Below are 24,449 nucleotides of genomic sequence, written 5' to 3'. Positions count from 1 at the left end.
AAGTTGGAAAAATCACAGTACTACTATTTAGTATATCTTTCCACTTGACAGCTATATGACTTTCTCAAAGTTATCTAACCTGTGGCAGAACCAAGACTTGAAGTTAATTCTCAAATAAATGCTCTTCTTATTAAAGTCCAACGTCAGTCATTCACTCAGCTCCTTAAAGGCAACTGCTTATGCTACTAAAAGGAGCTAATAGTTAGAAAGTTGGAATAATGAATAAATAATTCCAGGAATTGACTTATGCTTATTCATTTTTTGCCAAAGTGAATTTCCATTTGTGAAAAACAACTTAGTATCACCACCAGTTGGAGCTTGGTTTTAAAATTTCAGTTTCTTTCACTTTCAATTTGTCTCCATACCAAGTTACTAATCTGTAATAGTCCTATCCCAAATTAAGGAAAGAGTTGGGAAATTAAATAAAATATGGTTTTTTATCACCTCCTCTATCCAGGTTTTAGTGCAATATTTAGGGACTGTATTTTAGGAATCACTGAAGGACTGACCAACAAAACAATTAAAAATCAAACATCACCAAAATTTGACTGTGTATCTATGTTTGAGACTTGGTAGAGTGAAACCCATGATTAGGCCTTGGCTCTGGATGGGTAGACCTTATTGAGAAGAGATAGGACAAGTAAAAGGAGTGGGAGTGGGGTAGTATTCTATATCAAGAAAGTATACTCGTGTGAGGACATCCAGGAATAAGTCAGGTTGGGGTGGAGAAGCATGAGAAAAAGAATATTTGACTGAAGGTCAAAGGAGAGAGAAATAGAAATGATTTTGTCATTGGCTTTTGTTACAGACTACTTGGACAGAAAGAAGAAAATAGATGAAGAGTTTGGGAAATAGATCACAAGACTGACAGAAGCAAGTAATAGTGATGAAGGACTTCAATCACTCAGCCATCTACTGGAGCGATCTCTCCAGCAAAAGTAGAATAGCTAATACTTTTTTATTTGCTATAGTGCGTATTTCATCTTTGAAAAGGTAGAGGAATAAACAAAAGGAAAACCTATTTTGCATATGGTTTTTGCTAACTAAGAGGAAGTGATTCCTGGGGTAAAAATGCTGGGAACCTTAGGAAAAAGTGATTAATCCATCTTAGAGTTTATGATAGGGAAAGAAAAGAGAAATAGGTATTGTCCGTCATGGCCCCTTAGATTTTGGGAAAGCAGATTTTAGAGGAAAAATTGTTACTATTCTATAGAATAAATAATTTCAGAGGAAGTAACTGATGCTCAAAGAAATTTTGAACACATCAAAGGAAATAATTCCAATGAAAAGAAAAAATAGGACTTCTCTAAAGAGATACTTCAATATACAGGGAACTCACTAACAAAGCTAGATTTTACAAAAGAAATGTACAGAAGACACAAGCTCAGTCAGGCTGCCAAGATGAATGAATGTAAGTGTGGAATGGTCCTATAAAAATTATGTCAGTAATGCTAATGCTCCAAATGAGCTGAGACTGGTGAAGGAAGGTAAGGACAACAGAAAGGGCTTTTATAATTATTTTGGGAGAAAAACAAAAGATTTTTAGATTTGCCTTAGTATGATAACTTCCAAAAGAGAGAAGGTAAAGCTGCTCATTTCATATTTTGTTTGTTTTCTCAGCAAAAGAGAATGACTTTTACACTGTAAATGACAAAACAAAATTACTTACAAGAACTTGATGCCCAAGATAAGTGAGTCTATAGTAAGAGAGCACTTATCTGCCCTTGAATTTAAGCCACTGGACCCAGATGAACCATATCCTTGGTTCCTGAAAAAACTGGTAGCTGTGATGGCTGAACCATAGCCATGATATTTAAGAGACTATGGAAAATGAGGGAGGTGCCACAATGTACCTGTGAAGAGAAGATGCTATTCTGATTTGCAAAAAAAAAGAAAAAAAGTCAGAGAACAGAGTTTGCAAATTATAGGTGAATAAGCTTGACTTCAAATCCTGGAGAAAATTCCAGAAAGTGTCATTAGACTACCTAGAAAGGGAAAATTAGTGAATGTTCAGTAAGTGAAGCAGTAATTACAAAAAATGATAGACCAATCTCATTTTCTTATTTGACAAGATTACTAGCATGTCTGTAGGGATTTAGGATGAGGACTATGAATATAGTTTATCTAGATGTTAACAAAGTATTCTGATAAAGAAGTTCATACTGTTCTTGTGCATAAGGTCCAGAAATATAGATTAAATGATCATGTATAATTATATGGTTGGATGGCTAGACTCAAAGAATAGTTGTTAATGGTTCATTGTCTATATGTCAGGAGGTCTCCTCAGGGATCTGTGCTTGGTCCTGCATTATTTATTATTTTTATCAAAGATTAGAATAAAGATATAGAAGATATGATACAAGGTTGGGAGGGATACCCAATACATTGGATGACAAAATTAGGATCAGAAGGATCTTGATATGCTAGCATACTGAACTGAATCAATTCCATAAATACAAGACGGAGGAGGCATGGAGAAACAACAATTGCTCTGAAAAGGATTTGGAGCTTTTAGTGCACTGCAGGTTCAACACAAAGCAACATTGTGATGTGGCAGCTGAAAAAGCTGATGTAAACTTAGGTTACATTAAGAGAGGCAAAGTTACAGGAATGGTAATGTCACTGTACTTTGCCCTTGTCAGACTTTATCTGGACTAATGTGATTAGTTGTTCAGTTAATTTATTCATTTTAGTTTTCAACATTCATTTCCACAAAATTTTGAGTTCCAAATTTTCTCCCAATCTCTTCCCTCCCCTCACCCCAAAACGCCTTGCATTCTGATTGCCCCTTCCACCAATGTGCCCTCCCTTCTAACGCTCCTCCCTTTCTTTATCCCCATCTTCTCTCTTGTCCTGTAGAGCAAGATAAATTTCTATACCCCAATATCTGTTTTTTTATTTCCCAGTTATACACAAAAACAGTTCTCAACATTTGCTCCTAAAACTTTGAGTTCCAACTTCTCTTCCTTCCTCCCTCCACATCCATCCCCACTGAGAAGGCAAGCAATTCAATATAGGTTATATATGTGTAATTTTTCAAATGACTTCCATAATAGTCATGTTGTGTAAGACTAATTATATTTCTCTCCATCCTATCCAGCCACCATTTCTTCTATTCTGTCTTTTGACCTTGTCCTTCCCCAAGAGTGGTTACTTCTGATTTCTCCCTCCTCACATTTTCCCTCCCTTCCATCATCCCCCCAGCCTGATTATCCCCTTCTCCCCTACTTTCCTGTAGTGTAAGATAGATTTTCATACCAAATTGAGTATGCATATTATTCCTTTGTTGAGCCAAATGTGATGAGAGTAAGCTTCACTTTTTCCCTCTCACCTCCCCCCTTTTCCCCTCCCCTGGAAAAGCTTTTTCTTGCCTCTTCTATGAGAGATAATTTGCCCCATTCCATTTCTCCCTTTCTCCTCCCAATATATTCCTCTCTTACCTCTTAAATTTACTTTTTTTTAGATATGATCCTTTCCTATTCAACTCACCTTGTGCTCTCTCTGTTCGTTTCTTTCCTTCCTTCTCTCTCTCTCTCTCTCTCTCTGTGTGTGTGTGTGTAATCCCTCCAGCTACCCAGATACTGAGATAAGTTTCAAGAGTTACAAATATTATCTTTCCATGTAGGAAGGTAAGCAGTTCATCTTTAGTAAGTCCCTTGTGATTTCTCTTTCCTGTTTACCTTTTCATGCGTCTCTTCATTCTTGTGTTTGAAAGTCAAATTTTCTATTGAGCTCTGGTCTTTTCATCAAAAACGCTTGAAAGTCCTCTATTTCATTGAATGACCATTTTTCTCCTGAAGCATTATATCAGTTTTGCTGGGTAGGTTATTCTTATTTCATTGAATGACCATTTTTCTCCTGAAGCATTATATCAGTTTTGCTGGGTAGGTTATTCTTGGCTTCAATCCTAGTTCCTTTGACTTCTAGAATATCATACTCCAAGTCCTTCAATCTCTTAATGTAGAAGCTGCTAGATCTTGTGTTATCCTGATTGTATTTTCACAATACTCAAATTATTTCTTTCTAACTGCTTGCAATATTTTTTCCTTGACCTGAGAACCCTGGAATTTGGCTACAATATTCCCAGGAGTTTCTCTTTTTGGATCTCTTTCAGGAGGTGATCAGTGGATTGTATTTATTTTGCCCTCTGATTCTAGAATATCAGGGCAGTTTTCCTTGATAATTTCATGAAAGATGATATCTAGACTTTTTTTTGATCATGGCTTTCAGGTAGTCCCATAATTTTTAAATTGTCTCTCCTCAATCTATTTTCAAGGTCAGTTGTTTTTCCAGTGAGATATTTCACATTATCTTCCATTTTTTCATTCTTTTGGTTTTGCTTTTTAATTTCTTGGTTTCTCATAAAGTCATTAGCTTCCATCTGTTCCATTCTAATTTTGAAAGAACTGTTTTATTCAGTGAGCTTTTGAACCTCCTTTTCCATTTGGCTAATTCTTCTTTTTAAAGCATTCTTCTCCTCATTGACTTTTTGGATCTCTTTTGCTAATTGAGATAGCCTATTTTAAAAGGTGTTATTTTCTTCAGCATTTTTTTTGGGTCTCCTTTAGCAAGCTGTTGACTTACTTTTCATGATTTTCTTGCATCACTCTCATTTCTCTTCCCAATTTTTCCTCTACCTCTCTTAATTATTTTCAAAATCCTTTTTGAGCTTTTCTATGGCCTGAGACCATTGCATATGTATTTTGGAGATTTTGGATGCAGAAGCCTTGACTTTTATGTCTTCCCTTGATGGTAAACTTTGTTCTTCCTCTTCTAAATGGATGGGAGAGAATACCTGTTCACCAAGAAAGTAACCTTCTATGGTCTTATTTTTTCCCCCTTTTTTGGGTGTTTTCCCAACCAATTACTTGACTTTTGGGTCCTTTGTCAAGAGTAGGGTGTACTCTGGGGACCTCTAATTTCTCAGTTCCTCCAGGGTGGCACAATTAACATAGAGGATTTTACTTCCAGGCCTGGTTTGCTGCTGTGATTCAGATCAGCTGCTCAATTCCCCCAAGGACTTTAAGCTGAGGCTCCAACAATGATGACAGTCATTGATGTTTCAAGCTGACTCTGGCGTTTGTGAGTTGAGGGATCTGGGAACCTCTGCTGCTGCTGAGGATTCTGTCTGCGAGGCCTGCTCAGGTCCTATTCCTTCTGATGCTGCTTGGCCCATGTTGGGCTGTGTTCCACTCTGCATCCAGTGTGACAGACTTTTCCTGTCAGCCCTCCAGGTCACCCTGGGCTGAAAATCTCCTCCACTCCATTGCTCTGTGGCTTCTGTTGCTTTAGAGTTTGTTGTGAGTCTTTCTTTACAGGTATTTTAGGGGCTGTGGGAGAAGAGGTAGAGTATGTGCATCTTTCTACTCCCCTATCTTGGCTCTGCCCCCTATTCTTCAGTTTAAGAAACACATTGATAAACTGGATAGTATCCAAAGAAGGGTAGCTAGCATGGTGGGGAGACTTGAGTATGAGGATCTGAAGGAACTGGGAATGTTTAGTCTGGAGAAGAGAAGATTCAGGGATATTTGAGGCTCTCATATGGAGGAGGGATTGGATTTATTCTGTTTGGCTCCAGTGGCAGAGCCAGGAAGAATGGATGGAAGTTTCAAAGAAGGTAGTCTAGGCTGAATATCAGGAGAAAAAATTCTAACAATTAGAGTTGTCTAAAAGGGGAAGTCTTTAAGCAGAGGCTGGATGATCACTTATTGGACATGTTGTAGTTAAGTATATGCTGGTAAATGTTTAACAAGCAGCTCCCTAAAAACAAACTAAGAGACCAACCAACCCATATGCACAACATACTTTTAAATTTAATCTACTTTTTCTTTATGACTTTCTTAAATGCTATGGCCCCACGTTGGTGGGCTCCAAGTTGCTATTGGCCCCACGTTGGGCGCCAAGTTGCTTTGGTGACGGCATAGCTTACCGAGAGGAGCAAGTCTTATGCCTGGCCAGCAGGCTGCTCGTCCTCCTGTGGAGCTCGCGAGTAAGAGAATGAGGCGGGAGAGCGGGTCAGTGAAGCAACTCCAATTTATTCAAGCAAGCACTCTGATTATATAGTCTTTGCCAGCTAGCCCAGTGAACCATGGTAACACACATAAACAAACCCGAAACTATAGAAATGAACACAAGCTGGAACTATAGTGACAACAACAAACCAGGGGTGGGGCCGTCCCTTCCAGCGCCATCTTGTTCACCCTTCCCTGCACCGGACTCAGTTTACCTGATGTCCATCAGTGTGGCGTCCCAGATGGTGTGGCGGTCAGCGCCCCTTACACTTAAAGTCTAGACCAGAGATATCAAACATGTGCCCTGTAGGCTGCAATGACTGGCAACACTGAACCAAATCAAAATGTAATTGGGAAATATTTAATACAATAAATAAAAATACAATGGGACATAGATAATGTTAATATATGGTTTCCTAAGTAAATAGAAGGTAGAAAGATCTTTATGTGAGGTTTAGTGTCCCCCATCTATTTGAATTTGACACCACTGGTAGGCAACCAACAAAACAATAAACTAAACCCTGATTTGTGGCATTTGATGATTCTTGAGGCATAAATGCTCCTACTGAAAATATAAAAATTGTCTCTCAGGAGCCAGTATGAGGTAGCTTTGGCATACCCCTGATTGTAGTGGAGATTTCTTTCTTTTATTCATTAGACTAGATGGCCACTTAGTTCCCTTCCAACTCTCCAATTTTAGAATTCTTTGATGATTGCCTCGTCTTCGAGACCTTCTACAATTTGGAACTACCAGACCATGCCAGTTTCTTTTGGTTCTTACTACTATCCACAATTGGTCTGCTCTCTATTTTCCCATTACCCCTTCCTTTACTCTCTCTTTGCTATTTGCTTGTTTTATTCTCCATGTCAGGAATATTATTTTGGTTATTACCTATTCTTCTTTGCCTTCTGCATTCTATCCTGTCCTTAATATTCTAGCCCACTAGATGTTATCTGGAATACAGTGTTCAGTTGTGGGAACACATTTTAGGAAGGCTATCAACAAACTGTAGCATATCCAGAGAAAGGTGACCAGGAAGAGTGGAAGGTGGGGGTTTGAGAAAATGTTTTACAAGAATCACTTGTAGGAAAGAAGGATGTTCAAATTGGAGAAAAGTTAGGAAAGATATAAATGATTTGAGTACAGTATTAGGCTTATTTTACTTGGTCTCAAAAGGTGTGCCCTTGAACATTCAAAAAGGAAATATGACTTCAACAATGTTTTGTATAAAAGCAAATATTCCTTCAACATTTTTAAAAGTAAGATTTTTTAGTTTAAAAAATCCATGTCATGTATGATGCCAGGAATACCCTATTCTCATTACTTTAAACTCTCATGTGAAAAGCTATTGATTTTTCTTGGACTGGCCCGGAACTTCAAAGGCTCATTATCAAACATAGTTATAGACCTTTTTGGTGTTTTCTCAGTTTTACATAGCTTTGATATGCCTCAAGTTGGTGCTGCCACCCTTCTTGGAATACTAAACTTTGAGATCATAATTTTGAATTGTGGTAAACCATGTATATATCAGTGGAGCGTCCTGTGGGTTGTTTGGGTCAAGTTCTAATGTCTGAAAGAATGTCTAGGGCTGGTGGAAAGGTTTCATGGCCCTCACAAAGGTTTAATGCTGGGCATTTGAGCAGTCAGATTTGTAAAAGATAGCAGAATTTAGAATTTGGACAGACTTTGGGGCCCTATTGAGACCATAGCCAACTTGTTAGGATGTCAGCTCCTCTTGGAACTAGTTGGTCCAAGAATTTTTCCCCCTAAGACTTTTTTCCCTTATACTTTTTATGATAATTCTTTGATCCTGGGATTCCAGGCTTGGGATACTAAGCCTCCTTGACTTCTCTGGCTATTATGCTGAACTTTGAATTCAGCTGTATTTCACCTGAGATCTAATTATCGGCCTATTTCCCTTTGTGGTTGCAACTGCCTCCAGGTTTTCCACTTTCCTCCTAGGACTCATTTTTCTCTTTCCTTTCTATGTTCTAACTAACAACATTTTAGGTCATGAGTTTATTTTGTAGGGTTTTTTTTTTTTTTTTTAGTAACAAGAGAAATGGGAGCAGACACATTCGGAAATGATAGAGCTTGGAATGAATATTAGAAATGAATGTAAAAGAAACCTACCTGGTCCCAGACAAGGTGACCTTAAACTTTTTAAACTGTAATCCCCCAAGAATAGAACATGGTTACTTTCCTCCAGGATTCCTTCTTGCATGACTTCAGATGAAAATGGTATGTACTCCTTTCAGAACACTATATCTAAATTTAGTGTTACACAGTCTTGGCTTTCTTGACTGAGCTCATTGGTTCATTTTTCTAATCTCAGGTTCACTTTCAGTTGATCTGGAAGTCTACTGTTGCATGGTTGCATTATTCCCCATTTGTCTTTTAAATTCCCTTCATTATCTTACTTCAGTTATCTTACTTCATTTTCACCCACTAAAACACAAATAAGGAAGTACAAATAAATGAATGAGAATTCCATTTGCCGCAAAATCAAAATCATTCAACCTGAGACTTATCAACTCCTCTGTTCACAAATGACAACTCTATTTTTTTTTACATGGGTATCCTGAAACTATTGGGAATTCTATCAGACTTGTCAGAACCCCCAGGTCAAGCTCGTGTCACAGTCAAGATTGGTAGGACTGATTAGGTAACTGACAGGTGTATTTGGTTGTGTTGGTACCCATACTGAAAAAATGCTTGTGTACTGAGGTATCTTCAGATCAAATTTAGCTAATTCCTATTTTTCTGCTAACATGCTGGTCAAGTAATTCACCTTTCTGTGACCCAACTCCCTATTTCACTGGCTTACTGGGAGAATTAAAGAGGTTCCCCTCAAAAAGGATTTTTAGTTCTGAATTCAGAGAGAAAAGAACCTTCCTTCAGATCCTAGGCCTATTATATTACCTTATTTTTATTTTCCCAGGCCATCACCAGCTATATAAACTATTGGTGGCTTGAGACCACAGAATGCTCTTCAAGATGTTGCAGAGGAGAGAGATCACAAAGAATGATACTTATTTTATAGCACCATATTGTACCAGCATCCTTTAATTTGGGTTTTTACAGTCACTTAATCAATCAGTCAATATACAGAACTCCTGCTTTGTGCCAGGCACTGAATTAAATGCTGGGGATACAAATATAAAAAAAGAAAAATGGTTTCTGCCCTTAAGAAACTTACAATTTAAAACAACGTAAAAGGAAGGTGAAAAGGGAAAAAGAGTGAAGGTGTATCATTTGCCTCTACAACCTCACATCATTAACATTTTCTTTAAAATTTGAATGACATCCACACAAATATTAAGGTTGAAGTGATATGGAGTGTGCACATGTTCACTCTCTGTCTCTTTCTGATTGTCTCTGCTTTGCTCAGGGAGAAGAATATGAAGGAAGATCATTTTTTCCTTCTGAGCTTGGGAAAGTGCCATCAAACACCTTAGTGAATTCAGAGAGAAAAGAACCTTCCTTCAGATCCTAGTTCTATAATATTCCCTTATTTTTATTTTCCCAGGCTCTCACCAGCTGTACAAACTGTTGGTGGCTTAGAAATATTTGATACCTGATTCATAGAATAACATTTCTTGTGAAAAGCACTGGGGGACTAGCTGGGAAGGTGACACAATTATTGCTTGCATGACTTTCCTTAGCTCCTCCCTGGTGTGATCCACAATTTTCTCCCTCTCCACCCCCAACTCTTATAAAGGTACACAATCTACTTTCTAATGCAGAGTAGAAATTAATTTCAACAGGCATTTATTGAAGCAGCATGGCATAGTGGATAGGGAACTAGATAGAATTAGGAAGAGTTGGGTTCAAATTCCACCTTAAACAGTAATTAGCTGTGTGGCCATGGACAAGTCACTTAACTGATCTGGGCTTCTGTTTCCTAATCTATAAAATGAGAGAGTTGGACTTAATGACCCCTAAGATCCTTCCCCACTCTGAATATATTAGTTTAGGAGTATCTGCTATACACATGGATTGATCTGTGCTTGTTGACATCTGAACCATGTATATTTAAAGACTAAGTTTATATGATATGGAAACAGTTGGATTAAAAATGAAAATCTCAGTAAACATTTGGACATCTTTTATCTCTGAAAGTAATGTAGTTAAAAGAGAAGGAAAACTCCAACATTTTATCCTTCAATTTTCCTTTATTTTTTCAAAGAATATTATATTGTAACAAGTTATTATAGTCAAGTGAAACCAAATCTATGCATTGGTCAGGCATGGAAATGGGAACCTCACACACACATACAATCCCCACATTAGTATGTCCTAAAGATATATATATATATATATATATATATATATATATATATATATATATATCTGTCTATGTCATTTTGGACTGTGAATCCATCTCCTCTCTGTCAGAAGGTGTGCAGCAGGTTTTAGCAGTGGTCCCTTGGAATCATAGTTGATCATTGTGTTAATGAGAGTTCTTGAATCTTCTGAAGGTATCTTTGTTTTCAGCGTTGTTATTATATAAACTGTTCTCTTGGTTCTGCTTATGTCACTTTGCATCATTTCATAAGAAGCTTCTCAAGTTTCTCTTCAAATGTCCCTTTCATAATTTCTTATGGTGCCCTATAATGTAGAAATTTGTTTTGCTTGATTGTGCAAAGGTTTTTGTTTTTATAAGGGTTTTTGTTGTGCTTTCCAGTGGGAGAAGGTGGGAGGGAGAGAAAATTAACTTTTGTTCAGTAAATAAATAAAATTAAACAAAATAAAATGTAAGCCACCTCCTACACCTTTAGTCCTGTGGCTCTTTTCTGAGAGGCAATTTCCAGTTTTCAATCAGATGTTTAGCGTTACATTGTCAGCACTTCCATCTTAAGCAGATGGAGCTTAGTTGGATATTTAGTCCTTTTATTCTTTTCAGTGTTAACTTCAATAGGAAAATGATCAATTTGTAATCACTCAAACTATATTCCCTGTCAACCAAGGGTCAGTGATCTCTTTTATGTGATATTAAAGACAGGGTGTCATTATTAGTTGTGATGTAGTCTCTCTGGGTGCAATTAAAGACTGATAAATAAGGACATTCTGCTCTACTTACATCATAGTCACATTTGAAGACACAGATGGGACAGCACGTAAGTTGGCTTCATCACAGTCAAGCTCTAGACCTTGGCATAGACATTTCACTGGCACAGAATCAACCACTGAATGAAGAGGAGGGGAGAGGGATAGCAGAGGTTGAGGGATGAACAGGAAGATAGAAAGAGGAAGAGAGAAGCTAGGAGAAAATTACTTAGTACCACAGAATATCCTATGCTGAGGACAGTTAGGTAAGGCTTTAAATTAAGGTTCCCAAATTCACATTTGATTTACTTTTTCTCTGGATGTCAAATATTATTAAGAATAATTCACCCATCTATGAACTGAAATGATGTGACGATGCAGCCTTGGAAATATGTACATTAAATTACCAGCCCACATTTGTTTTATCCAACCTATCCTCCTTTACTCCCAGCAAAATGAATGAAATCAGCATTCTTTAGAGCTTGCTATCCTTTGATCTAGGGAAGTAGCTATTTCCAAAGCTGGCTTGCTCCTCTGTGATGCACTTTGAGGTCCACATTAACGCTGAAGCTATTCAAGAAGAAAGTATTATGAGTAGCAGCATAGCCATTGCTTTTAATAGAGCACTGCATAATTTTTATGAACTAGTGAGGAAAATATAAGAAAAGAAAATTCATTAAACAGGTTATATCATAGCTTTGCTACAAAAATTTTTAGTAGAGCTCAGGAATTTTTCAGATAATTTGGTAATCTATCATCTGAACCACTTGAAGAAGTCATTTGCTTCTGGAGAACTTCTCTGACAAAATTTTTGAGCCAAAGAGTAGCTCCTCTGTGACTTCTCTATTGTAGAAGGCTTTCTTGGTTCCCATACCTGTGGGTCATGTGTGGGGAAGAATAGGGGGGAGGAGAAAGCAGTGAAAGGAAGGAATTTCTGCCTTTAGTTTTGCTGATTGGGGAAAGGACAGGGATTTTAAATCTGGGAATAGATTTTAGGGGATATGTGAATTTGGATGGGAAAAATGTACCCCTATTTTCACAAATCTCTTATTGAAATCTAGTATTTCCTTCAATTATTTCAAAACATTATTCTGAGAAGGTATCCTCAGGTTTAACCAGACTCTATCCCTGGGAGAGAAAGAAAGTCTTAAAGGACCTTCTTCAACACTTACTGAAGCTCTATTTGAGGCTTGCAGGAAAAGAGTGTACATGTTAGCTTCATAGTTCTACTAGAGACAAGACACTTCTGAGGCTATTTAGTTTATACTGCTCCCCCACCACCCACTCTCAGGCATAATACAGATGAGGACACTAAAGCCCAGGGAAGTTAATTGACTTGTTCAATATCATACCTCATTCAAAGTAGGATTTTGAATGCAGGTTCTCTAGAGTCAGTACTTGTCCCATTGTATCACAAAGTGTCAATAATTTTAATAATGTGATTGATGAATCACACAGCTAAACTTTCCAAATTAACAAGTTTAATAGAATTTTCATTCCTTTGTGACCTCATGAGATGACTCTGGTACCCAGTGTGTTTGATTCTCTTGTTATTGGCTAATATCCACATTCTGAGTGTGGAGAAGTAGTATTGGGGCTTTCTTTACCTGTCTTTTGTTCTTGTTGGAGTTATTGGTCAGCCAGCCCTCCCAACACTTTCTGGGGCATTGACTGGACAGTTTTTCCATGAGAGTTTTGGTTCTACAGTCATGATGCTGACAGCACCCTTCCCAGAGTATGTCACAAATTCCATGCGTCTGTCACTGACAATGTTTGAGGCTTTTGACTGTGGAGGTCCAAATGAAGCAAAATGAAATCCCAGCTTGCATTTCAGATGAATTACACTTCAGAAATCATATAGGCAGTGGAAGCCCTTTATAATCAGGCATTAAAGAAAGGCTAAATGCCTGCCTTAGATAGTTATAAATTGTAGAGATGTAACAACCCAAAATCTCCATTCTGTAATAATGAGTTTTATAAAGTGATCCCACTATACATTGTTTTTCGCATTTGCAACAAAACAAAAGAAGCTTCATTCCCATCCAAACCCTTCCAACTTCCCCCCATACTCAAGAACCCTCATTTTAAAGTAAAAACAACTGCTACATGAGAGACAAGATGGTGCCTTTTTCTGTCCTGGATTCCTTTGGAAGTCTGGTGAGGTGTAAGGATTCCTCAGAACAACATTTTAAGATAATTGAAGGCAAAGCTAAATTTCATTTAGAGCTCCGTGAAAGTAAAGGTATAATTTGTTCTTGGACCACTTGAAATGGAGGTCCATAGACGCTAGTTTAAAGGCTCTGGTGGTACAGGATAAAGAGCTGGTCTTTTTACTTAGAAGGTTAGGAAGACCTGGGTTCAAGTCCTGCCTCTGACTCACACTGGTTGTATTACCCTGGGAAAGTGACTTAATAAGTCCATCAGTGCTTAGGGTCACTCTCTGAGATTAAAAGTTGTAGAGCAGTTGGTGATCTGCATTGGTTAAAGGAGTGTCCTATATCAATGAAATCACAAGTTCAGTTCAAAACAAAAATCAAATATGACAAAACCTACATCTTTTCAATAGCTTCAAAGTAGGTGGGGCATCATTATAATTGAGGAAATAAGAATCTTCACAGTCAAAAATTCCTATATTTACTTCTTGTTGGCCAAGGAAATTTTAGTTTAGGATCTCAGATTATGAGGGGCCTGCATTTCCTACCAAATGACTAAATTTCAAATTTTGTATAATTAGTTGAAAATCAAGGAAAACCAGACTCTAAAGTAAACGTGTTTCTGGCCATTGGTAGGCAACACATATGACTGCTACTTTAGTCACACCTAAGAGATGGGGGCAGTGGTATGCTGAAGCTCTCTCATATTGACTTGGGAGAGATAATTGTTAAATTTTCGTTGTGAGCATTTATACCTCAGAATTTGGAAAAAATTAACGCTTGATTTATTGTTTTGTTGATAGTCTTGACATAAAAACAATGGAAAAAATTTAATAATGCAGATTAAACTTAAAAATGTGACTTGATTATTGATCTTTCTTTCTGTCTAACTGTTTGTTAAACATTTGCAGTATATCTCTGTGTGTGAGTCACTTATCTCTTATTTACGTCCCTATGAATGAGAGTGAAAAAGGTGCTACAAAAAACAACTGCCACCGTTCAAGAGGAAGTGAAGAAAGTAGAGTTTGTTTTCATGCTAAATTTTAAAGATCTACCCTATTTAGGGGTAAAATAAATAAGGTCCTACAGATATCCTCTGAAGAGTTGGCATAGCTCTTCATATTAGAACATCTTAATCCACTTCCTTTATATTAACAATACAATAAAATGAAGTCATTATCTTTTGGCTTTTGTGAATGATAAGTACTCATATCCTTACCAGCAGCTATTAATTCCTTAATTTTATCTAGGACACAGGATCATGGACTCAGATCTGGGAGGGACCTTAAAGAGCATCTGTTTCTCCATCTTATAGGTGAGGAAACCAAGGTCCAGTGAGGTGAAGAGACTTGCCCAAGGCCACATAGGTAATAGTTGACAGAGCCCTGATTTTCTTTGACTTCAGATCCAGCATCTTCCTTGGAAGAATAGAAATGGTGTAGGCATTTATTTAAAGGATGGTAGTTATAAATAAAGTCTGATACAATGATAATGTAGAGGGTATGGACAAGAGTAACTTGGCAAATCCAACAAGGTTAAAGGATAAAGCTTTCTGTGTATCTCTATTTTCAACACACTGAGGAGGTTGATGGTATCCTTCATATAGTACAAATGGGTATCTTGCTATAAGTGACTGTCAGATTGTTGAGGATGATTGATTGAATCATGATGTTGAGGAAGGTGAACTGAGTTATGGCTATTGTAGATCTGGGACTCACCCAGGACCAGTATAAAAGACAGCATAGGCCAAAGAATTCCTTGGAAGAAGATTAAGACTAGTCTACTACTTCATACCCTGTTTAGGAGCTGACCTCAGTCCTCTCAATGGCTTGCCCCTTCATTTCAGTCAGGTGTCTTCAAAATCCTTGATAGGTTGGTCAGGCCATTCCAAGTCATAGCCTCTACATTAGGACATTGAAATTAAAGATACATTTTTAGAGAACTATGCTTTCTGGGCAGCCCTATGCAGAATGTTATATGCAGATAGAGTTCTAGAGGTCAAAGTATGGAAGTAAATCAATTTTAAGTGTTTATTGAAACATTTTTTGTCTTACTTTTGTCTATTAATGTCTTACTTTGATATTACATGGCAAGAAGGTAACCCTGTTTTTTTTCAAGGCTATGCCAGAATATAGGTCCTACCAAGCTGGAAAGCACCTGGTGATGGCTAGATGTCATGCAAGAATATTTAGTGAAATAGGACAGGCTCAATACCAGATTGACTGTAGGATGATTTATTTTTCACAACAGCAACTCTCCAGCTTTGTCAGCTGAGTCATAGAGGAGTTGCAATCTGTATCAGTGAGAGGACTATATATACCAGTGACACTTGAAATATTGAAGTAAATATTGGAATTACTTCTCATCTAGCTCCCAAATGGACAAAAGTAAGACTCTCATGTTTAATGTGAAGTATACTTATATGAAAATAGGACTTTAATATTATAGTACATTAGGAACCTTAATTTAAGTTTTACCTAAAGTCTTCATATCACACTTTCCATTGTTTTTCTATTCATGCTTCATTTCAATTTAGATAGAAAACTTTCATCCAACAAAAAGACACCAATAATAAAGTTAAAAAAAGAAAAGGAGTGTACTTTTGGAACTAGTACAGCCTGTCCAATTATTTTAGCATTTCTTGTTAGCTTCTAGGTAACACCTGTTATCTGTGTCTAAATACTTTTAATCCATTAAATAGCTTAAATATGAATAAATAACCCAACTTAAATAACTTGGATTGAAATTCTCTCCCCCCAGTTTTCTCCTTTTACTTTGTGCCATCCTGATGTTAGATTAGCTGAATGTCATAATTCATCTGAGTTACTGGACCAATTTTGGCCACACATTATAAAAATAGTAACCCCTTTAAAATTTGTGGGTACATTTTTGTTCAGCTCAAAGGAAACACTAAAAATGGTAGGTTAAAAAAATTTAAGCTGTATCTTTAAGCAGCAGGACACTATAATACTATAGCCAATAATGTAAAGAAAAAATAACTTGTTAATCAAAATGCTGAGTACAAACGATTACCTCAGCTACGGATGTACCCATTTTTTAATTTATAAAGTAGAAAAACTGTAAAAAAAATGAGTTATTTTGTTTCCAATTTGTCTTCATAATAGAAAACATTAGAAATGCTTATATCTAAAGATCTGACATCTAAATCCAATAGCTTTGTAATCTATAATACTATTTCTACACATTGTTGTGTTGTGATTAATGATGATGCCATAACTTAAAAGATAACTGAGATTTATAGAACGTATCTTACTTAGACAAACATTAAAATCCATGTACTATCCCCATTTCTAGGTTTTATTCATATTCATGAGAGCATTCAAGTTATAGTGGGGTCCATTCCATTTTACAAAATCTTCTGTCATGACAACCTCTCCATATCACTAATACAGTGAAAGGCATGAAGAATCACTTATTTTTATTCTCCATCAATTTATCTTGTAATTCTATGGAAGAGAAACTTCAAATAACAGATTGTAATTTATCATTTTTTTAAAAACCACATTTCAAAGTAGCTTTTCATTACACTTAAGTTCATCGGAGAAACACATTTGACTCTATGATATTTAATAATGATGGCAAATTCCTGTGACTACTTACAGCATTCAGAGGACTCTGTCTCAAAAGGATATGGGGAAATCATTTTATAATTATTTGCAAAATATTTATCGAGCTGCTGAGACCATCCGTTGTTGTCTCCTAGAAAGAAATCAGATAAAAAAGTTCAAAAACCTGAGAAACATCTAGCTATGTCTGGGAAAATAGAAAATAGATGCTCTTAACTAGAAGAAGTCAAACTATTTTTAGCATTAGAATCATATTTTAGGTGACCCTTTAATTTCTTTCAAAAACAGTGTACAGCAAGGAAATGGGGATGTGAGAAAACAGGTGCACTAAAGTACTGCTGGTGGATCTGTGAGCTAGTCCAACCACTCTGGAGATTTAGAACCATGCCCCAATGGCTATCCAAATGTACCTACCCTCTGATCCAATGATACTGCTACTAGTTCTATACCCCAAAAAGATCAAAGAGAAAGGAAAAGGGCCTATAAATAGCAACTCTTTTTTGGGCTGACAAAGAATTGGAAACTGAGGGGGTGTCTGTCAGTTGAAGAATGATTAAGCAAATTATGATATGTAAATATAATTGAATATTATTGTGCTGTAAAAAGTGATGGAGGGGATGACTTCAGAAAAGCCTGGGAAGACCTGTATGAACTAATGCAAATTGAGGTGAGCAGAACCAGGAGAACAATCTTCATAGTAACAAAAATTGTCAAGATAATCAATCCTGAAAGACTTAGTAACTCTGATCAACACAATAAACAATCACAATTCCCAAGGATTTATGATAAAAATATGCTGTAAACCTCCAGAAAGAGAACTGATAGACTCCAAAAATGTAGTATTTTTCTTTTTTTTCCTAGCAACTTTCTTTTTCTTGCTTTTTTCCCCATCTTGGAACATGGCTAATATGGAAATTTGTTCTGCATGTCTAAACATATTTGTAATGTGTTTTGTTTTTCTTGTCTTCTCAATTGGTAGAAGAGGAGAAGGAAAGAGAGAGATAATTTGAAACAAAATAAAATATAATTGAGTAAAAAAGGAAAACCACAGATTAACATAAAATAGTATAAAAGTGTATCTATTTGAGATGATTGATATGTGATCCTATCTAGAAGTTCTGAAAATTTCCCAGATCAGTGCTATGTACTAAGTAAGGTCTCACCTAAATATAATCAGATAACAAGAATAACATAAATAAATAGTGGTCTTATTAAGTTGATTTTAATTTGATTATTCTATTAAAACCTGAAATATTCTGCCTTGTGATTCTTTGAAAAATGCATCACACACTAGTGATATCAATTCTTCATCATAAACTAAATGTTTGCATCACATATTTGTGAGGTATATTGCTTTGGTTAAAACAATCTTGAAATTATTATGCTGTATGGTGGAGGGGTGCAGTTTTCATTTTGGCTTTATTGGGTTATTAGTTAAATCTAGAGAAAGCACATTTATGGCATGTTAATATGTTTCCTTCTACTTATTTTCTCTATAATAAGAAAGTGATTGTAGGTGGTAGTTAGGTCACATGTTGCTTAGTCTGGTAGATAGTGGTGGCATATGACAACATGAGAGGGAGGGTAAAGAAAAACTCTTCTCTCCATCTAAAAACCTAAGAAGTCCAAAGATAGTAAGCCATATGTAGAGAGAAAGAAGCCCAAAGATAGTAAGACATGCTTCTTCCAGAGACAAGAGGAAAAGGGCATTGTTGATCTATTGTGTCCATTTTTATGTCCCACTGTTGAGATAACTGGATATGTTCATCTCCTTAAAAGAAGGATGTCCTCCACAAATTTAATGGGTGAAAGAAGGTAATTTGTGTGTAATGGTGTGAGTTCAAGAAAGTTTTACATTTCTCCACTTCTTAGGATTGTGTTATTTAGAACTAAATGGGACCTTAGAGATAATTTAATCCAATCCCTTCTCCTTCCCTTTTCCCTCCCACAGGTGAGGAAACTGTGATCTATAAAGAGCCTTGCTCAAGGCATCACACATATAACTAGGAAAAGATTTAGTATTTGAACCCAGGCCCTCTTATTCCAAATCCAGTTCTTTTTTTACTGTACCAAGCTCTACTCCTCCCTTCCTCTTGAACATTTATTGAGCATCTGCTATAGACTCTAAGTTAAGTAAACAGGCAGGAGGAACACAAAAATGTACAAGATGTGGTTGTTGCTTTCAAGAAGCTCATAATTTAATTTGAGGGACAGGCCTATTGACAAACATGAATTAATAGCATATGCTAATTTTCAGAGAAAATTGACTGTTGATGGCATGAAGGTCTAGGGATCATGGCTTTACTTTAATAAATAGCGTGGTGGTAATATATAGTTATGCTTAAGTTTCCCACTATTTCTGTAGTCTAAGGAGAGATTTCAGAAAGCAGTTTTTTCCCCTTTGCAATTGGGGAAAGTGTGTTCCTTCTATACAAGAGGTAAATCAAGGACAGTGACTTTAGAAGAGATGATAATTGAACTGAAGGTAAAAGAGTAGGAAATAGGAAATGAGGTTTTTTTTTTGAAAAGGAAAGAATATGTTTAAAAGTTGCATCATAGTAGATTTATTATTTATAGGTTTCTGAATTTATATACCCTTAATTACCTGAGAGGGTTTTGCTAGGATTGAATGAGTGAATGTGTGTGAACCAGCAGCTCACCTTGGAGAGTTGCCTGAAATTAAGTGACTATGGGTACACAAGTTACTAAATAATAGAAACAGGTTTTGAATCCAGGACTTCTGGACTCCAAGCCCAGCATCTATCCACTACATCAAGTGACTTCAAGATTGAAAAGCAATACTGATATTCAGGATTTACTTTCCTTTGAAGTTTTAGTTTGAGCTGTGCCAGGCACAGAATAATTTAGGGCAGCTGCTATAACCTCAGAACACCACTACTCTCTCCTCTTAGTCCATGTGCATAGGAAGAAGAAAAAATGAGAAAGGAGGCAAGATGCAGCTGGTCAGGAAAGAGGAGTGAGTGCAAACTCCTCAACTCTTCCAGCTTCCGGGTCTTCTAAAATAAAATAGAAAATCCTTTGCTTAGTTTTCAAAGCCCTTCACAACTTGATCCTAATCTATTTTTCCAATCTCGTACAACTTTACTTATACCTCTGGCATGCTGTGATCCAGCCAAACTGCCTTCTTTTTGGGGCTTTTTCCCTTGAAGAGGCAAATCAAAGATAATTTCATCAGACATTATGAAATCTTAACTTGCAGCACTCCAGAAGAGCTTGGAAGGGGAACACCATGGAGAGAGTTACAGCAAATGCGACAATTATTTGTTGTAGAAGATGAAAAAAATAGTATGTTTAGGATTACTGTTCAAAGAAGTAGAAATATCTTATGGAAATCTGATGCTGTCTTCTTACCAGACTATGTGAATGTATACTTAGATAGGGCCTTCAATGTGAATTTTGGCACAAGGGAGGAGAGTGAAAAATATGGTTCTGCATTAAGAAATGAAAAATAAGGCTTCTATAAGCCTCCCTAGAAAACATAATATCTATGCATCACAAATATTTTCTTTGAGAGCAGAGGTGGAAAGCACTGAACAAGGTAAGGACCAAAAAACACCACACTAAAAAGTGAAATTTAGTGTACTTGAATAGACTCTCCCTGTTAATAGAAAAGCTAGTTACTTATGTGGGAATCATATCAGAATCAACTATGTGTCATTAGAGCTCATTAGAACTAGTTAGAAACAAGGGTCAGAATTAGTACCACAACAGAAGAAAGAATTAAAGAAGATACAACTCCATTATGACCTATATAAGCAAAATTTTTTACTTGGAAAAATAAGTAAGTACAACAAATACATTTACCCTAGTTATTACCATTGATTAGAAAAAAATTGAAACAATTTGAAATAATTGTCTAAAAACGAGGCCAAAAGAGCCCTGAACAAGCACTTCATCTTCCTTGCCAATTGGAAATCCATACCAGGCAACCTAGGACAGCATCAGTTTAGCAGGGGTGGGGAACCTGTGGCCTTGAGGCCACATTTGACCCTCTATATCCTCAAGTGTGACACTTTGATTCAATCCAAACTTCACAGAACAAATCCCTTTAATAAAAGGATTTGTTCTGTGAAACTTAGACTCAGTCAAAGGGACACACACAAGGATTTAGAAGGCCACAGGGGCCCTACCCCTGACTTGAAGAATAAGCTAATTTGCAAAATATTATAGAGAAGGATGGAAGATGATAAGCAGTACAGTTGGACAAAATAGTGAGTGGCCATGGAAGGGAAAATGAACCGGCAAAAAGCTTACTGTGAAATCTAACCAAGCTAGAGTACCCCAAGAGAATTACAGATGAATCTGGACAGACAGCAAATATGAAAGGGAATCCATTTGCCATAAGTGTTCATCGAGGTCAGTAGAATCAATACATTAGACAACATCAGTGCTTAACGAACTATATAAGAAAGGAGGAAGTAGAAATGGGGCTAAAGATGACGTCAGGAAGAATGTATGAAAATAAGTACATCTCAAGGAAATTTGTGCTGGAGGCACACAATTTAAAATGTAATCAATTATCAAAATGTTCTAATGAAGTGAAGATTTAAAAATAATCACAGCTAGTATCACTACCAAAAAATGACTTAAAAAGACATTTGCTCCTGTGTCCACTTTCTTATCTTGATACCATCTTTACAAGAATGGACTCTGCACATAGTGAGAGCATCCTTGATGAAAATGAGAAGGGAACGGGCAGATTGTTGCAGATCTCTACAACAGTCATATAATTAACTGAGGTATGAGGGAAACAGAAGATGGTGCTGTGTTTATTGCTTATTGGTTTCTAGTAGGGATAAGTAGGCTGTAGCATAATTACCAATGATGATTTACACTTAATGCAGTACATCAGACAGGATTATGAATATATGTAATTGGGCAACGGATCTGGACCAATTATATAGAAGGAATAAAAGACCTCAGGTAGCTGTTTTACAGAAATCTGTGCTTGCAGGCTTGTTCTGAGCCTTTTTGGCTGCTTTTATGGCAATTATTTCAGATTGTTTCAGTTTTTTCTAATAAATGGTGATAATGGCAGTGATACCAGCTGTGATTATATTGTGTGCAATAAATTAAAAGACTTGGAGAATGACTTCTAGAATGCAGAACTGACCTCTATAGAAGATTTAGGAGAGGATATGGATATGAATTGCATATGTTGAGAATTTGTGGTTGTGTTGAATTCTTTGTAGGTGAAGAATATAGTGACACTCATGGGATTCCTGATGCATCAGAGTGTCAGAATAATGTGTGTGTGCATTTATGCAATTTTTGTCTTAGCTTTTATTTAACGAAGTTCGAGTATTAGAGATGAGATTCCTTTGTTTATAAAATAAGCTCTTTTAAGAATAAACTTTAAGTTCATTTTCTCAAAATTATTTTGTGTGTTTTTGTATGACCCGTTTTGCATTATCTTCAATATATGGTGAGACTTGTATTTGGTTAATGTTTCAGTACTTCTCTTGAATGAGCTGGTAAATGTTTAAAATCAGCTCTGAAGATACTCAACACACTTTTAAGTTTAATCTGCATTATTGACATTTTCCCCATCACTTTTTAAAGTCAAGGTAATCCACATCACAACAAATACTGATTTGTAGCAATGGCCAGTTTCCCAGGTGTACATACTCACATTGAAAAATTAGCGGTGGGTTCTCATAAGTTGGTTTGAGCTGGCTCCATTTATACCCTTGATTTCTAAGGTGTGAATATTTCTAAATATCACTATGTGATATTTAACAATAAGTATTGTATTGTATAAAATATTATGTCAAGACTACAACTCAGTAGAGCAGAACAAAGTACAATTTCTTTAAATAAAAATACTTCATGTATTTTTACTACCTATTTACATTTATTATGTAATGAAATTTAGCATTTAACTAATTGTTGCATATGCTTTAAAGATTTTTAATTAAAATACAGTTTCTTAGGAGTAGTCTTAATTATTGTTAATATAATGATAATTTTATTTAAGTATAAGATTATGTATAAGACATGAGTAGTGGGCATTTGGGTGGCAAAGTGGATAAAATGTTGGACCTGGAGTCAGGAATCTGAATTCAAATCTGGTCTCAGCCATTTATTAACTGGTTACTTATTGACCCTGGACAAGTCACTAAATCCTGTTTGCCTCAGTTTTCTCAGCCCCAAAATGAGCTGGAGAAGGAAATAGCAAACCACTGCAGTATCTTTACCAAGAAAACCCCAAATGGGTTTATGGAGAGCCAGATATGACTGAAACAAATGTAAAACAAAAGACCATATGGACTTTCATCCTTAGTTAAGTATTTACCAAATTTTGGTTCTTCCTGATGGAGGCTAAGAGTCCTAGATATTTACCCCTCAGAATTGTTTTTCCCCTATTTCACTTTATCTTTCCTAATCTCCTCCACTTTTTCTCCATTCACTTGGTCACTGAACTAGTTCAGACCCTTGTTACATCTCACCTGGACTATTGCAAGAGACTTCCAACTGGTCTTCTGTCTCATCTTTTCTCTCTGCCTTGTCTTTTCTCTCCAATCTGTCTTTCACATTGCTGACAAAGCAATATTCCTAAAACACGGGTCTGACATGTCACAAAGCTCCATAGGTTCTCTACGGCCTCTGGTATAAAATGCAAACTTAAAATATATTTACACCCCTTCCCACTCTAGCTGTAGCCCACCTTTCCAGGCTTGTTGCACATCACTCACCTTCATCTGTCATTTGATCTATTAAAACAGGCCTGTTTGCTGCTTCCCATACAGCAATTTCCCATACATACATCTCCATCTTTGAGCCTTTTCACATAACTGGAACAAGTTGATGACAGCAAGCTCAAGTGCTCTGTTTGAGGGCTATCTCTGGCAGGGAGTCTTTTTTGATCTGCTCAGCTACAATTCTCTGACCCCCTCCCCTCTCGCTCCCCTTCCACCCCCCCTCCATTTGCATGGCACATAGTAAGTGCTAAATAAATACCTTCTCAATGGAATTTTTTTGGCACATGTTTGTAGGTGTGTGTGTGTGTGTGTATGTATGTATGTGTGTGTATATGTGTGTGCATACACCCACATACATACACACACAGTTTTCCTGCTATCCAATACAAGGGCCTGTTTCTTAAATTCAATTCTGTTTCAATATTTATATACTTAGGCTTTAGCTCAGTGCCTAGTATGTTATAGGTTTTTATTAAATTTTTTGGTAGATAGATTGTCATCAACTAAACAAGAACCAGCCATGGGGAGGGTGGTGGGAGCAGTGATGGGGAGGAGGTGGGGTGCTTTTGTAGATTTAATGTGTTTGAAATGTATTTGATACCACTGTTATGGGGGGATGGTGGGGAGACTGGGAAGTTGTGAGAGAGGCAAAGGGAAAATGAGATTCTGCAGCATTTTTCTTCTTAAAACATGTGAGAGGAAAGGGAAAATAAAAGAAGAGGAGCATATAAGAGTATATGGAACAGTTGGTGGATTGAGATTTTCCTTGGCTTTACCTTATCCACTTCAGGCTACTTATTCATTAGTTACAGAAATGGAAATTTTGGCTTGGTTGTCATCTGACTTCCAGAATAGCAAATATTCTGGCACAGAATCCACGTTTGAAAAGGAATCCTAGTGTCTCCTCAGGGCAGCAAACCTGCTGG

General features: G+C 36.7%; 1 protein-coding gene across 7 annotated transcripts in view; it reads right to left on the bottom strand.

Moving 5' to 3' along the window:
• The window catches only part of RXFP1 (relaxin family peptide receptor 1), a 184,926-nt gene that overhangs the window by 75,712 nt on the left and 84,765 nt on the right, over positions 1 to 24,449 (bottom strand). For 3 of the 7 annotated variants that reach the window (XM_072621367.1, XM_072621361.1, XM_072621362.1), the window contains exons 3-4: positions 16,836 to 16,934; positions 11,096 to 11,201 (exon numbers count right to left, since the gene is read on the bottom strand). In XM_072621367.1, the coding sequence (XP_072477468.1) occupies positions 11,096 to 11,201; positions 16,836 to 16,934 (205 nt within the window). The other 4 variants (XM_072621363.1, XM_072621364.1, XM_072621365.1 and 1 more) reach the window with 4 other exon arrangements.

Source organism: Notamacropus eugenii, chromosome 6 (assembly GCF_028372415.1).
Source record: "Notamacropus eugenii isolate mMacEug1 chromosome 6, mMacEug1.pri_v2, whole genome shotgun sequence".
In the NCBI taxonomy this organism is placed as follows: Eukaryota; Metazoa; Chordata; class Mammalia; order Diprotodontia; family Macropodidae; genus Notamacropus; species Notamacropus eugenii.
This window is presented reverse-complemented; position numbering and strand designations above follow the sequence as displayed.